General features: G+C 36.5%; 1 protein-coding gene across 2 annotated transcripts in view; it reads right to left on the reverse strand.

The window, feature by feature from the left end:
- The window catches only part of adamtsl2 (ADAMTS-like 2), a 40,843-nt gene that overhangs the window by 15,262 nt on the left and 8,081 nt on the right, over positions 1-17,500 (reverse strand). Inside the window, exon 2 of one of the 2 annotated variants that reach the window (XM_061980464.1) lies at positions 1,933-2,035. In XM_061980464.1, coding sequence (XP_061836448.1) covers positions 1,933-2,034 — 102 coding nt within the window. In that variant the 5' untranslated portion in view covers position 2,035. Of the gene's footprint in view, positions 1-1,932; positions 2,207-17,500 lie in introns of those variants that run through there. The other variant, XM_061980463.1, reaches the window with a different exon arrangement.

The following is a 17,500-nucleotide window of genomic DNA, read 5'->3' on the forward strand; positions in this document are numbered from 1 at the left end:
GATAACGCACCCCCGCCGTAGAATGCACCCCTTGACTGTTGTGCCGGATAACACAGCCGGTGTTTCATTGTTTACATTCCCGAAAGATGACAGTCAAGCTTTACCATTGGCCTGTGGAGAACTGGGACAACAGAGACTCTTACCAGGAGGACTTTGAGTTGGATACGCAGACGCGGTACCGTGAGTACGCATGCAGCTGCGACTTCCAAACATTTGATCGCTTGCCCGTACATGCGTGCCGCTATGTGCATGTCACGTACGTAACTTTGGGGACTTTGGGGAAATATATGTGCTGTATGAACTTTGGGGAGGTGAACGGTACTTTGGGCTGTGGGATTGAGTGTGTTGTGCAGGTGTTTGAGTTGTATTGGCGGGTTATATGGACGGGAGGAGGGAGGTGTTTGTTATGCGGGATTAATTTGTGGCATATTAAATATAAGCCTGGTTGTGTTGTGGCTAATAGAGTATATATATGTCTTGTGTTTATTTACTGTTTTAGTCATTCCCAGCTGAATATCAGGTCCCACCCGCCTCTCACAGCATCTTCCCTATCTGAATCGCTCCCACTGCCCTCTAGTCCTTCACTCTCACTTTCCTCATCCACGAATCTTTCATCCTCGCTCAAATTAATGGGGAAATCGTCGCTTTCTCGGTCCGAATCGCTCTCGCTGCTGGTGGCCATGATTGTAAACAATGTGCAGATGTGAGGAGCTCCACAACCTGTGACGTCACGCTACTCGTCTGCTACTTCCGGTACAGGCAAGGCTTTTTTATCAGCGACCAAAAGTTGCGAACTTTATCGTCGATGTTCTCTACTAAATCCTTTCAGCAGAAATATGGCAATATCGCGAAATGATCAAGTATGACACATAGAATGGACCTGCTATCCCCGTTTAAATAAGAAAATCGCATTTCAGTAGGCCTTTAACAAAAAGGGTATACAACATTTTTTTTTTTAAATCTAAACTTCATATCGACACATAGATATGAAGTTGATTTAGATATTTAAGTGAAAAAGTAAAAAACAAAAATAATGTACGACTTATTTTTAACACATTTTTAATGGGACCCAAAAGGGTCAATCAATCAATCAATCAATGTTTATTTATATAGCCCTAAATCACAAGTGCCTCAAAGGGCTGCACGACATCCTCGGTACAAAGCCCACATAAGGGCAAGGAAAAACTCACCCCCAGGTCTCTGAGAATTTTTGTTGGATTTAAATTTAAAAAAACATTTTATTGTTCAAAACTTAAAAATGAATCAAAATCAACGTTGTTATGAATTATTGACATATGTAAGGCTCCAATTACTTGATATCACAATTTGGGGTTGGGAGAATATTGGAAATGTGTTTTTGCCATTAAAAACAGGGTTTTCCTTGACAAAAATGGTATAAAATATGAAAAAAAGATTAAATATCAAAAAGTTTTATCTACAGCTAAATTTAAAGTTGATTCAGAGATTAAAGCGTTGAAAAACAAAAATTAATATATGACTCATTTTTAACATTTTTATGACTCAGACCACTGCGGGGCCCTGGGACCAAACTTGAGGGCAGCCCAGAAGGTTATATTTGAATATATTTTATTGGTTTAGAAAGTTAAAAATATCAAAATTCTCGGCACACGGCCCTCAACGGGAATGGTTTGGACACCATTGCCCTGACACGGCACCACCCCGCCAAATGTGGAATACTCCATCCTCCTCCGGGTTCTTAACCTTTTTCCACTTTGGAAGGAGATGGAACGAAGCACATTTTGAGTTGTGACTTCGGCCGGTCGGGAGACAAGAAACGTGCGTTCCAAAATGGGACGGCCGCGGACTCCCGAACATTCCTGGAGTGCAGCGGCCACACTGATGGACAACGACAGAGGCTGGAATGTGCGGGGGTGTGGGTGGGGGTGGGAGTGGGTGGACAAGCGTGTTTACCTGCAGGCCCGTGGTGGACAGTCTCACCGACACCAGCAGCGTGAGGAGGCCCAGGAGGACCACGCCCGTCTCCCCGCACGGCTCCAAGGAGCGCACCCTCATCCTGGGCAGGAAACAAGGGGTCACTTTTTAAAATAGTATGACTTGTGGCTTGTTAGCGACTTCTTCAGGCACAAAATGGAGCAGAAACAACACGACTCAGCCTGCGGTATAACATCAGTCAATCCCAACTAAGCTATAGGACTAGATATGTAAGGACTAGAGCTGTCCTATCTAGTCTTTAAACAGGAAATGATGAAGCAACTGGACTGTTCAGTTGTCTTGGAAGATCTTCTGCCTCTCATCCGAACAGGGTTCATTAGATCATGCTCAAAGACTCGATAGGACAGCTGCGGTCCCATCTGGTCTTGTCACAGGTTCATGCTTGAGATTACATAGGACCAGAGCTGTCCTATCTAGTCTTTAAACAGGAAATGATGAAGCGACTGAACTGTTCAGTTGTTTTAAAATAAGTTCTGCCTCTCTTCCATACAGGGTTCATTGAATCATGCTCAAAGACTAGATAGGACAGCTGCAGTCCCATCTGGTCTTGTTACAGGTTCATGCTTGAGATTACATGGGACTTCAGCTGTCCTATATAGTCTTTAAACAGGAAATGATGAAGCAGCTGGACTGTTCAGTTGTCTTGGAAGATGTTCTGCCTCTCTTCCGTGCAGGGTTAATTAGATCATGCTCAAAGACTAGATAGGACAGCTGCAGTCCCATCTGGTCTTGTTACAGGTTCATGCTTGAGATTACATAGGACTACAGTTGTCCTATATAGTCTTTAAACAGGAAATGATGAAGCAACTGAACTGTTCAGTTGTTTTAAAATAAGTTCTGCCTCTCTTCCATACAGGGTTCATTGAATCATGCTCAAAGACTAGATAGGACAGCTGCAGTCCCATCTGGTCTTGTTACAGGTTCATGCTTGAGATTACATAGGACTTCAGCTGTCCTATATAGACTTTAAACAGGAAATGATGAAGCAGCTGGACTGTTCAGTTGTCTTGGAAGATGTTCTGCCTCTCTTCCGTGCAGGGTTAATTAGATCATGCTCAAAGACTAGATAGGACAGCTGCAGTCCCATCTGGTCTTGTTACAGGTTCATGCTTGAGATTACATAGGACTACAGTTGTCCTATATAGTCTTTAAACAGGAAATGATGAAGCAACTGAACTGTTCAGTTGTTTTAAAATAAGTTCTGCCTCTCTTCCATACAGGGTTCATTGAATCATGCTCAAAGACTAGATAGGACAGCTGCAGTCCCATCTGGTCTTGTCACCAGTACATGCTTGAGATTACATAGGACCAGAGCTGTCCTATCTAGTCTTTAAACAGGAAACGATGATGCAACTGGACTGCTCAGTTGTCTTGGAAGATCTTCTGCCTCTCATCCGAACAGGGTTCATTAGATCATGCTCAAAGACTAGATAGGACAGCTGCAGTCCCATCTGGTCTTGTCACAGGTTCATGCTTGAGATTACATAGGACTACAGCTGTCCTATATAGTCTTTAATCTTTAAACAGGAAATTATGAAGCAACTGAACTGTTCAGTTGTTTTAAAATAAGTTCTGCCTCTCTTCCATACAGGGTTCATTGAATCATGCTCAAAGACTAGATAGGACAGCTGCAGTCCCATCTGGTCTTGTTACAGGTTCATGCTTGAGATTACATAGGACTTCAGCGTCCTATATAGTCTTTAAACAGGAAATTATGAAGCAACTGGACTGTTCAGTTGTCTTGGAAGATCTTCTGCCTTTCATCCGAACAGGGTTCATTCGATCATGCTCAAAGACTAGATAGGACAGCTGCAGTCCCATCTGGTCTTGTCACCATTTCATGCTTGAGATTACATAGGACCAGAGCTGTCCTATCTAGTCTTTAAACAGGAAATGATGACGCAACTGGACTGTTCAGTTGTCTTGGAAGATGTTCTGCCTTTCGTCTGAACAGGGTTCATTAGATCATGCTCAACAACTAGATAGGACAGCTGTAGTCCCATCTGGTCTTGTCACCCGTACATGCTTGAGATTACATAATACCAGAGCTGTCCTATCTAGTCTTTAAACAGGAAATGATGACGCAACTGGACTGTTCAGTTGTCTTGGAAGATCTTCTGCCTCTCTTCCATACAGGGTTCATTAGATCATGCTCAAAGACTCGATAAGACAGCTGCGGTCCCATCTGGTCTTTTCACAGGTTCATGCTTGAGATTACATGGGACTACAGCTGTCCTATCTAGTCTTTAAACAGGAAATGATGAAGCAACTGGACTGTTCAGTTGTCTTAGAAGATGTTCTGCCTCTCTTCCATACAGGGTTCATTAGATCATGCTCAAAGACTAGATAGGACAGCTGTGGTCCCATATGGTCTTGTCACCAGTTCATGCTTGAGATTACATAGGACTTGAGCTGTCCTATCTAGTCTTCAAACAGGAAATGATGAAGCAACTGGACTGTTCAGTTGTCTTGGAACATGTTCTGCCTCTGTTCTGTACAGGGTTCATTAGATCATGCTCAAAGACTAGATAGGACAGATGTAGTCCCATATGGTCATGTCACCAGTTCATACTTGAAATTACATAGGACTGGAGCTGTCCTATCTAGTCTTTAAACAGGAAATGATGAAGCAACTGGACTGTTCAGTTGTCTTAGAAGATGTTCTGCCTCTCTTCCATACAGGGTTCATTAGATCATGCTCAAAGACTAGATAGGACAGCTGTAGTCCCAGCTAGTCTTGTCACCAGTCCATGCTTGGGATTACACAGGACCAGAGATGTCGTATCTAGTCTACATTCTAAAAGACTAGATAGGACAGCTCTAGTCCTTACATGTCCTGTCTATCTCGTCTTTGAGCATGAACAGATGAAAAGACTAGATAGGACAAGAAATGCTAAACCACTAAATAGGACAGCCTTAGTCCTTACATGACTTGTCCTATCTAGTATTGGAGCATGAAGTGATGAAGCTCTGCAGGCATGTTCATAATCTATGATCATATCTGTCATGGACTGCATCCCACCATGCTCTTATTGTGTGACTTCCTGTCACAGAGCATCCCACTACGCTCTTATTGTGTTACTTCCTGTCTCTTAGTGCTCTGCTGTTTTTTTTGTCTTTCTTACAGACTTTCAGCGGGGGGGTTTTCCTACTTCGGTGACTCTCAAACTCGGCTCCATCTCGTGGTACGCCAAAGAATCCCTTGATGAAAGTACAGTGTTTTATTTTCCTGTATTCAATACACAGTGTTACTGTTCAAACTGTGCGTAAATATATGAAATATACCTGTTAAATAAAACCTCTGCCATGTTTTTGATGAATACTTCGCCCTACTGCGCTACTGTAGGTGATACTTGGAGAGCCAAGTTTTTTCTGAGGTGGTACTTGGAGAGCCGACCGAGCTTTTTGAGAACCACTCCGATCAGTTTAGTTTTTTCCCTCCAGTCCCCGAAACAGTCCTTGTCTGTCGGACTTAAAACCTGAGCGGCCTCTTGTTGTTGTTTGCAGCCAATCAGGTGATGGCAAACCACCCCGTTGGCACCAGAACCAGACGCCACACCCGACGGCCTCGTACGTTTCTTGGAAGAACGAAGGTAAGTTTCCACCTAGCTGACACAGGGAGGTCTTTGTCTGGGTCCAGACGGGCCTCCACCGCAGAACCACAGCAGGTTCTGCACTCCGTCTCTGTCGCGGTGACGTGAGCCACGACAAAACTGTTGCCATGACGGGGCTTCTTTGGACAGCAAAACAGTTGAGACGGACTCGACGGCGCCTCTGCTGGTTGCAGACCGGTATTGCACTCCATTGATTTATGGATCATCACATCCATGCTGGTTTTGTGGACGCTTCATTGGCTTTATGGACACAGGTGTCTGCTAGCATGGAGGTGTGTTAGCGATCCATAACTAACCGACAAAACACACACGCACACACACACACACACACACACACACACACACACACACACACACACACACACACACACACACACACACACACACACACACACACACACACACACGTCCTCAGGTTGGGTTCGTCAGCCTCGTTAAAACAAGCAAAGAGCTCGTCTGCTGTTTGCAGTCTGCTTTTCTCTGGCACTAAATATTAGTGACAGGTGCCTTAAAGCAGAGCAGCACCTGGACTTCATTATGCTAACACACACACACACACACACACACACACACACACACACACACACACACACACACACACACACACACACACACACACACACACACACACACACACACACTCTCTTGTATTTGTTACCTTCTTGAGACCTCCGAAAAATGCCTACCTCTAGTATTATGATAAAAGTCGTGATTTTACTCAGCGCAAGTCAAACTTTTACAAGAAAAACTGAACATTTGTGCAATATTATGATAAAAGTTGGAATTTTACTCAATACCAGACACAATTTTACAGGGAACAATTTTATAAGAAAACTTTAACATTTTGGCAATATTACAATAATAATCAGAATTTTACCTGGCAAAATGATGACAGAATTCATAATTTTACTAAAAAAGTGTCACTATTTTACAAGAACAACAAAAAAAATAGGCAATATTGCGATACAAATCTTAATTTTTTACGACAAATGTCACCATTTTGCATTAGAAAGCAATAATTTTACATAAAAAAGTAATAATTTTACATAAAAAAGTAATAATTTTACATAAAAAAGTAATAATTTCACATAAAAAAGTAATACTTTTACGGGAAAATATTAGAGATGTCAATATTATCGGCCGATAAATGCGTTAAAATGTAATATCGGAAATTATCGGTATCGTTTTTGTTTAATATCGGTATCTTTTTTTTTTTTTTTTTTTTTTGGCACTAAATATTAGTGACAGGTGCCTTAAAGCAGAGCAGCACCTGGACTTCATTATGCTAACACACACACACACACACACACACACACACACACACACACACACACACACGCACACACACACACACACACACACACACACACACACACACACACACACACACACACACACACACACACACACACACGCACACACACACACACACACACACACACACATACACACACACACACACACATTCTCTCTTGTATTTGTTACCTCCTTGAGACCTCTGAAAAATGCCTACCTCTAGTATTATGATAAAAGTCGTGATTTTACTCAGCGCAAGTCAAAATTTTACAAGAAAAACTGAACATTTCTGCAATATTATGATAAAAGTTGGAATTTTACTCAATACCAGACGCAATTTTACAGGGAAAAAGCTTTACATTTTGGCAATTTTATGAAAAGAGTCGTAATTTTACTCGACAAAAGTCACAATTTTATAAGAAAACTTTAACATTTTGGCAATGTTTAAATAATAATCAGAATATTTTACCTGGCAAAATGATGACAAAATTCATAATTTTACTAAAAAAGTGTCACTATTTTACAAGAACAAAAAAAATTGGCAATATTGCTATAAAAATCTTAATTTTATACGACAAATGTCACCATTTTGCATTAGAAAGCAATAATTTTACATAAAAAAGTAATCATTTTACATAAAAAAGTAATAATTTCACATAAAAAAGTAATAATTTTACGGGAAAATAGTAGAGATGTCAATATTATTGGCCGATAAATGCGTTAAAATGTAATATCGGAAATTATCGGTATCGTTTTTTTTTTATTATCGGTATGTTTTTTTTTTTGTTTTTTTTTTTTTTAAATTTAAAAATTAAATCAACATAAAAAACACAAGATACACTTACAATTAGTGCACCAACCCCAAAAAACTCCCTCCCCCACTCATTCACACAAAAGGGTTGTTTCTTTCTGTTATTAATATTCTGGTTCCTACATTATATATCAATATATATCAATACAGTCTGCAGGGATACAGTCCGTAAGCACACATGATTGTGCGTGCTGCTGGTCCACTAATAGTACTAACCTTTAACAGTTAATTTGACTCATTTTCATTCATTACTAGTTTATAATGTTTTACTTTCTTTTTTATTCAAGAAAATGTTTTTAATTTATTTATCTTATTTTATTTTATTAATTTTTAAAAAAAAGGACCTTATCTTCACCATACCTGGTTGTCCAAATTAGGCATAATAATGTGTTAATTCCACGACTGTATATATCGGTTGATATCGGTATCGGTTGATATCGGTATCGGTAATTAAAGAGTTGGACAATATCGGAATATCGGATATCGGCAAAAATCCATTATCGGACATCCCTAGAAAATATTGCAATATTGTGAGAAAAAGACTGCTTTTAATTACTTGTTAATTTTTGTTTTTTTATTTACTTCAAGTTATTACAGTATGTCTCAATATACATTTTTTTTTTTTTTTTTAATTGATTTTGGCCAAAGGGGGCGCATTCCAATTTCTTACACACACTTGTTATTACATATGTTGGCCAGAAGGGGAGCACTTTTAAAACAGACACACAGTCAATTTGAAAAATCCTTTTTGGGACCACCTTTCTTGTATTTGTTACCTTCTTGAGACCTGAGAAAAATGCCTACCTCTATAGGACCACCCTTTCTAGATATATAAAGATTTGTATTTACAACATTAATAATATATACATACTATGCAAATATAAAAATGCTTGTGAAAAATGAGTTGGAATTTCACAAGAAAAAGGTCACAATTTCAAAAGAAAAACTTTGGCAGTATTATAACACAAGTCGTAATTTTACTCAACGCAAGTCAAAAGTTTGCAAGAAAAACTGAAAATTTGTGCAATGTTATGATAAAAGTTGGAATTTTACTCGATAACAGTCGCAATTTTACAAGAAAAGCTTAAAATGTTGGCAATTTTATGAAAAGACTCATAATTTTACTCGACAAAAGTCACAATTTTATAAGAAAACTAACATTTTGGCAATGTTTAAATAATAATCGGAATTTTACCTGGCAAAATTATGACAAAATTCGTAATTTTACTAAAAAAATGTCACTATTTTACAAGAACAACAAAAAAATTCTTAATTTTATACGACAAATGTCACCATTTTGCATTAAAAAGTAATCATTTTATATACAAAAAGTAATAATTTCACATAAAAAAGTAATAATTTTACATAAAAAAGTAATAATTTTACATAAAAGAGTAATACTTTTACGGGAAAATATTGCAATATTTTGAGAAAAAAACAGCTTTTAATTATTTGTTATTTTTTGTTTTTTTTATTTACTTCAAGTTATTACAGTATGTCTCTCTCTCTCTCTCTCTCTCTCTCTCTCTCTCTCTCTCTCTCTCTCTCTCTCTCTCTCTCTCTCTCTCTCTCTCTCTCTATATATATATATATATATATATATATATATATATTTTTTTTTTTTTTTTTTTTTTTGAGTTTGGCCAAAGGGGACGCATTCCAATTTCTTACACACACTTGTTATTACATATGTTGGCCAGAAGGGGAGCACTTTTAAAACAGACACACAGTCAATTTGAAAAATAAGTCCTTTTTGGGACCACCTTTCTTGTATTTCTTACCTTCTTGAGACCTGAGAAAAATGCCTACCTCTTTAGGACCACCCTTTCTAGATATATAAAGATTTGTATTTACAACATTGTGAAGTGTGAAGTGAATTATATTCATATAGCGCTTTTCTCTAGTGACTCAAAGCGCTTTTACATAGTGAAACCCAATACATAAGTTACATATAAACCAGTGTGGGTGGCACTGGGAGCAGGTGGGTAAAGTGTCTTGCCCAAGGACACAACGGCAGTGACTAGGTTGGCGGAAGCGGGGATCGAACCTGGAACCCTTAAGTTGCTGGCACGTCCACTCTACCAACCGAGTTATACCGTCCCAACATTAATAATATATACATACTATGCAAATATAAAAATGCTTGTGAAAATTGAGTTGGAATTTCACAAGAAAAAGGTCACAATTTCAAAAGAAAAACTTAGAATTTTGGCAGTATTGTAACACAAGTCGTAATTTTACTCAACACAAGTCAAAAGTTTGGAAGAAAAACTGAACATTTGTGCAATATTATGATAAAAGTTGGAATTTTACTCAATAACAGTCGCAATTTTACAAGAAAAGCTTAAAATGTTGGCAATTTTATGAAAAGAGTCGTAATTTTATAAGAAAACTTTAACATTTTGGCAATGTTTAAATAATAATCGGAATTTTACCTGGCAAAATGATGACAAAATTCGTAATTTTACTAAAAAATTTTCACTATTTTACAAGAACAACAAAAAAATTGGCGATATTGCGATACAAGTCTTAATTTTATACGACAAATGTCACCATTTTGCATTAAAAAGTAATAATTTTACATAAAAAAGTAATAATTACACATAAAAAAGTAATAATTTTACATAAAAAGTAATACTTTTACGGGAAAATATTGCAATATTGGGAGAAAAACACTGCTTATAATTATGTTATTTTTTGTTTTTTTATTTACTTCAAGTTATTACAGTATGTCTCAATATACATATATATATATATTTTTTTTAATTGATTTTGGCCAAAGGGGGCGCATTCCAATTTCTTACACACACTTGTTATTATTATATGTTGGCCAGAAGAGGAGCACTTTGAAAACCGACACACAGTCAATTTGAAAAATAAGTCCTTTTTGGGACCACCTTTCTTGTATTTGTTACCTTCTTGAGACCTGAGAAAAATGCCTACCTCTATAGGACCACCCTTTCTAGATATAAAGATTTGTATTTACAACATTAATAATATATACGTACCATGCAAATATAAAAATGCTTGTGAAAAGTGAGTTGGAATTTCACAAGAAAAACGTCCCAATTTCAAAAGAAAAACTTTGAATTTTGGCAGTATTATAACAAAAGTTGGAATTTTACTCAACACAAGTCAAAAGTTTGTAAGAAAAACTGAACATTTGTGCAATATTATGATAAAAGTTGGAATTTTACTCAATAACAGTCGCAATTTGACAAGAAAAGCTTAAAATGTTGGCAATTTTATGAAAAGAGTCAAAATTTTACTCGACAAAAGACACAATTTTAGAAGAAAACTTAAATTTTGGCATAACTATGACAAAAGTCAGCTGTTCACCAGGTTTTTTGGGGGATAAATTGGGAAGTTCTTCTTTAGCTGCCGTCTTGTTTTATCATATATTGCTGCCTTTGCACCTGTCAATGTTTACTTCTGTATGCACATTAAATCAACAAAAAATCCTGACTTTGAAGCAATGTTCACAGACTCTAGTATTTGGCTCTATATTAAATGCGATGGTTTTCCGTATTGGGACCATGATTTTGGTCCTAACTTGTTCCCCAGTCCTCATATGGAAGGAATTTTTCCTTGTTGATATCTCAAAAAAGGTAAAAAACAAGAACACACACACACACACACACACACACACACACACACACACACACACACACACACACACACACACACACACACACACACATACACACACACACACACACATTTTTGCATTTCTTACCTTCTTGAGACCTGAGAAAAATGCCTACCTCTTTAGGACCACCCTTTCTAGATATATAAAGATTTGTATTTACAACATTAATAATATATACATACTATGCAAATATAAAAATGCTTGTGAAAAATGAGTTGGAATTTCACAAGAAAAAGGTCACAATTTCAAAAGAAAAACTTTGGCAGTATTATAACACAAGTCGTAATTTTACTCAACGCAAGTCAAAAGTTTGCAAGAAAAACTGAAAATTTGTGCAATGTTATGATAAAAGTTGGAATTTTACTCGATAACAGTCGCAATTTTACAAGAAAAGCTTAAAATGTTGGCAATTTTATGAAAAGACTCATAATTTTACTCGACAAAAGTCACAATTTTATAAGAAAACTAACATTTTGGCAATGTTTAAATAATAATCGGAATTTTACCTGGCAAAATTATGACAAAATTCGTAATTTTACTAAAAAAATGTCACTATTTTACAAGAACAACAAAAAAATTCTTAATTTTATACGACAAATGTCACCATTTTGCATTAAAAAGTAATCATTTTATATACAAAAAGTAATAATTTCACATAAAAAAGTAATAATTTTACATAAAAAAGTAATAATTTTACATAAAAGAGTAATACTTTTACGGGAAAATATTGCAATATTTTGAGAAAAAAACAGCTTTTAATTATTTGTTATTTTTTGTTTTTTTTATTTACTTCAAGTTATTACAGTATGTCTCTCTCTCTCTCTCTCTCTCTCTCTCTCTCTCTCTCTCTCTCTCTCTCTCTCTCTCTCTCTCTCTCTCTCTCTCTCTCTCTATATATATATATATATATATATATATATATATATTTTTTTTTTTTTGAGTTTGGCCAAAGGGGACGCATTCCAATTTCTTACACACACTTGTTATTACATATGTTGGCCAGAAGGGGAGCACTTTTAAAACAGACACAGTCAATTTGAAAAATAAGTCCTTTTTGGGACCACCTTTCTTGTATTTCTTACCTTCTTGAGACCTGAGAAAAATGCCTACCTCTTTAGGACCACCCTTTCTAGATATATAAAGATTTGTATTTACAACATTGTGAAGTGTGAAGTGAATTATATTCATATAGCGCTTTTCTCTAGTGACTCAAAGCGCTTTTACATAGTGAAACCCAATACATAAGTTACATATAAACCAGTGTGGGTGGCACTGGGAGCAGGTGGGTAAAGTGTCTTGCCCAAGGACACAACGGCAGTGACTAGGTTGGCGGAAGCGGGGATCGAACCTGGAACCCTTAAGTTGCTGGCACGTCCACTCTACCAACCGAGTTATACCGTCCCAACATTAATAATATATACATACTATGCAAATATAAAAATGCTTGTGAAAATTGAGTTGGAATTTCACAAGAAAAAGGTCACAATTTCAAAAGAAAAACTTAGAATTTTGGCAGTATTGTAACACAAGTCGTAATTTTACTCAACACAAGTCAAAAGTTTGGAAGAAAAACTGAACATTTGTGCAATATTATGATAAAAGTTGGAATTTTACTCAATAACAGTCGCAATTTTACAAGAAAAGCTTAAAATGTTGGCAATTTTATGAAAAGAGTCGTAATTTTATAAGAAAACTTTAACATTTTGGCAATGTTTAAATAATAATCGGAATTTTACCTGGCAAAATGATGACAAAATTCGTAATTTTACTAAAAAATTTTCACTATTTTACAAGAACAACAAAAAAATTGGCGATATTGCGATACAAGTCTTAATTTTATACGACAAATGTCACCATTTTGCATTAAAAAGTAATAATTTTACATAAAAAAGTAATAATTACACATAAAAAAGTAATAATTTTACATAAAAAGTAATACTTTTACGGGAAAATATTGCAATATTGGGAGAAAAACACTGCTTATAATTATGTTATTTTTTGTTTTTTTATTTACTTCAAGTTATTACAGTATGTCTCAATATACATATATATATATATTTTTTTTTAAATTGATTTTGGCCAAAGGGGGCGCATTCCAATTTCTTACACACACTTGTTATTATTATATGTTGGCCAGAAGAGGAGCACTTTTAAAACCGACACACAGTCAATTTGAAAAATAAGTCCTTTTTGGGACCACCTTTCTTGTATTTGTTACCTTCTTGAGACCTGAGAAAAATGCCTACCTCTATAGGACCACCCTTTCTAGATATAAAGATTTGTATTTACAACATTAATAATATATACATACCATGCAAATATAAAAATGCTTGTGAAAAGTGAGTTGGAATTTCACAAGAAAAACGTCCCAATTTCAAAAGAAAAACTTTGAATTTTGGCAGTATTATAACAAAAGTTGGAATTTTACTCAACACAAGTCAAAAGTTTGTAAGAAAAACTGAACATTTGTGCAATATTATGATAAAAGTTGGAATTTTACTCAATAACAGTCGCAATTTGACAAGAAAAGCTTAAAATGTTGGCAATTTTATGAAAAGAGTCAAAATTTTACTCGACAAAAGACACAATTTTAGAAGAAAACTTAAATTTTGGCATAACTATGACAAAAGTCAGCTGTTCACCAGGTTTTTTTGGGGATAAATTGGGAAGTTCTTCTTTAGCTGCCGTCTTGTTTTATCATATATTGCTGCCTTTGCACCTGTCAATGTTTACTTCTGTATGCACATTAAATCAACAAAAAAATCCTGACTTTGAAGCAATGTTCACGGACTCTAGTATTTGGCTCTATATTAAATGCGATGGTTTTCCGTATTGGGACCATGATTTTGGTCCTAACTTGTTCCCCAGTCCTCATATGGAAGGAATTTTTCCTTGTTGATATCTCAAAAAGGGTAAAAAACAAGAACACACACACACACACACACACACACACACACACACACACACACACACACACACACACACACACACACACACACACACACATTTTTGCATTTCTTACCTTCTAAAATATTGCAACATTACAGAAAAAGAAAGAATATGAGAAATTGTTTCCAATTTTATAAGAAAAAAGTCGACACATTGTGAGAAAAAGACTGCTTTTAGTTAATTTATTTGTTTTTGATTTTTTTGGTTTTTTTAATTTACTTCAAGTTATGACCGTATGTCTCTACATACAAATTTAGGTTTTTTTTCTTGATTAATTTTGGCCAAATGGGGCGCATTTCAATTTCTTACACACACTTGTTCTTACATATGTTGACCAGAGGGGGAGTACTTAAATTTTTTTACACACACTTGTTATTTCATATGTTGATCAGAGGGGGAGCACTTTTAAAAGCGACACACAGTCAATTTAAAAAATCCCTCCTTTTTGGGACCACCCTCATTTTGATAGATTTCACCAGCAGGGGTGCAAATGAGACATTCTCTATTAGATGCAATGTTATTGGGACCATGATTTAGAATAGAATAGAATAGAATAGAATAGAAAGTACTTTATTGATCTCTGGGGGAAATTCAGCACGACAGTTCGCTCACAATAGACAATAATAATAATAAATAATATAATATATATTATATATTATATAGATAATATATAATATATGAATAACATAAATATATTCTACATATATTCTACATTTAAGTGCAGTCAAGAAGGAACATATTCATTATACATTTATGTCATCACTTGTTCACACCTCCTCATATGGAAGCTACTTTTCCTTGTTGATGTCTCAAGAAGGAAATACAAGAACACACACACACACACGCACGCACGCACGCAAGCACGCACGCACGCACGCACGCACGCACAGACACACTTGAATGTTTCAATAATGTGACAGAAACACTAAAATTCCACATGGAGACAAGTCCAGAATCGCAATATGTCCACTTTTTCTTTGCTTTCCTCCTTCATTACAAACCCAAAAGCAGTGAAGTTGTCACGTTGTGTAAATGGTAAATAAAAAGAGAATACAATGATTTGCAAATCCTTTTCAACTTATATTCAATTGAATAGACTGCAAAGACAAGATATTTAACCTTGGAACTGGAAAACATTGTGATTTTTTGCAAATAATCATTAACTTAGAATTTAATGGCAGCAACACATTGCAAAAAAGTTGGCGCAGGCGCATTTTTACCACTGTGTTACATGGCCTTTCCTTTTAACAACACTCAGTAAACGTTTGAGAACTGAGGAGACACATTTTTGAAGTAGAATTCTTTCCCATTCTTGCTTGATGTACAGCTTAAGTTGTTCAACAGTCCGGGGGTCTCCGTTGTGGTATTTTAGGCTCTATATTGCACCACACAGGAGACAGGTCTGGACTACAGGCAGGCCAGTCTAGTACCCGCACTCTTTTACTACGAAGCCACGCTGTTTTAACATGTGGCTTGGCATTGTCATGCTGAAATAAGCAGGGGCGTCCATGATAACGTTGCCTGGATGGCAACATATGTTGCTCCAAAACCTGTATGTACCTTTCAGCATTAATGGTGCCTTCACAGATGTGTAAGTTACCCATGTCTTGAGCACTAATACACCCCCATACCATCACAGATGCTGGCTTTTACACTTTGTGCCTAGAACAGTCCGGATGGTTCTTTTCCTCTTTGGTCCGGAGAACACGACGTCCACAGTTTCCAAAAACAATTTGAAATGTGGACTCCTCAGACCACAGAACACTTTTACACTTTGCATCAGTCCATCTTAGATGAGCTCGTGCCCAGCAAAGCGTTTCTGGGTGTTGTTGATAAATGGCTTTAGCTTTGCATAGTACAGTTTTAACTTGCACTTACAGATGTAGCGACCAACTGTAGTTACTGACAGTGGTTTTCTGAAGTGTTCCTCAGCCCATGTGGTGACATCCTTTACACACTGATGCCGCTTTTTGATGCAGTACCGCCTGAGTGATCCAAGGTCCGTAATATCATTGCTTATGTGCAGTGATTTCTCCAGATTCTCTGAACCCTTTGATGATATTAGGGACCGTAGATGGTGAAATTCCTAAATTCCTTGCAATAGCTGGTTGAGAAATGTTGTTCTTAAACTGTTGGACAATTTGCTCAGGCATTTGTTGACAAAGTGGTGACCCTCGCCCCATCCTTGTTTGTGAATGACTGAGCATTTCACGGAAGCTGCTTTTATACCCAATCATGGCACCCACCTGTTCCCAATGAGCCTGCTCACCTGTGAGATGTTCCAAATAAGTGTTTGATGAGCATTCCTCAACTTTCCCTTTTTTTTTTTTGCCACTAGTGTCAGCTTTTTTTGAAACCTGTTGCAGGCATCAAATTCCAAATGAGCTAATATTTGCAAAAAATAACAAAGTTTTCCAGTTTGAACATGAAATATCTTGTCTTTGCAGTCTATTCAATTGACTATAAGTTGAAAAGGATTTGCAAATCATTGTATTCTCTTTTTATTTACCATTTACACATTGTGCCGACTTCACTGGTTTTGTACAATGCCCCCCCCCCCTCATAAACACACACACACACACACACACACACACACACACACACACACACACACACACACACACACACTTTAATGCTTCAAAAGTGTGACAGAAACACTAAAGTTCCACATGGAGACAATTCCAGAACCATAATAAGTCCACTTTTTCGTTGCTTTCATCCTTCATTACAATGTCCCCACACACACACACACACAAAAACACACACACAAACTCGCAGTCATACACACACACACACACACACACACACACACACACACACACACACACACACACACACACACACACACACACACACACACACACACTCTTGTATTTTTTACCTTCTTGAGACCTCCGAAAAATGCCTACCTCTAGTATTATGATAAAAGTCGTAATTTTACTCAACGCCAGTCAAAATTTTACAAGAAAAACTGAACATTTGTGCAATATTATGATAAAAGTTGGAATTTTACTCAATACCAGACGCAATTTTACAGGGAAAAAGCTTTACATTTTGGCAATTTTATGAAAAGAGTCATAATTTTACTCGACAAAAGTCACAATTTTATAAGAAAACTTCAACATTTTGGCAATGTTTAAATAATAATCGGAATTTTACCTGGCAAAATTATAACAAAATTCGTAATTTTACTAAAAAAAATGTCAC

This window comes from Nerophis lumbriciformis, linkage group LG20 (assembly GCF_033978685.3).
Source record: "Nerophis lumbriciformis linkage group LG20, RoL_Nlum_v2.1, whole genome shotgun sequence".
NCBI lineage: Eukaryota > Metazoa > Chordata > Actinopteri > Syngnathiformes > Syngnathidae > Nerophis > Nerophis lumbriciformis.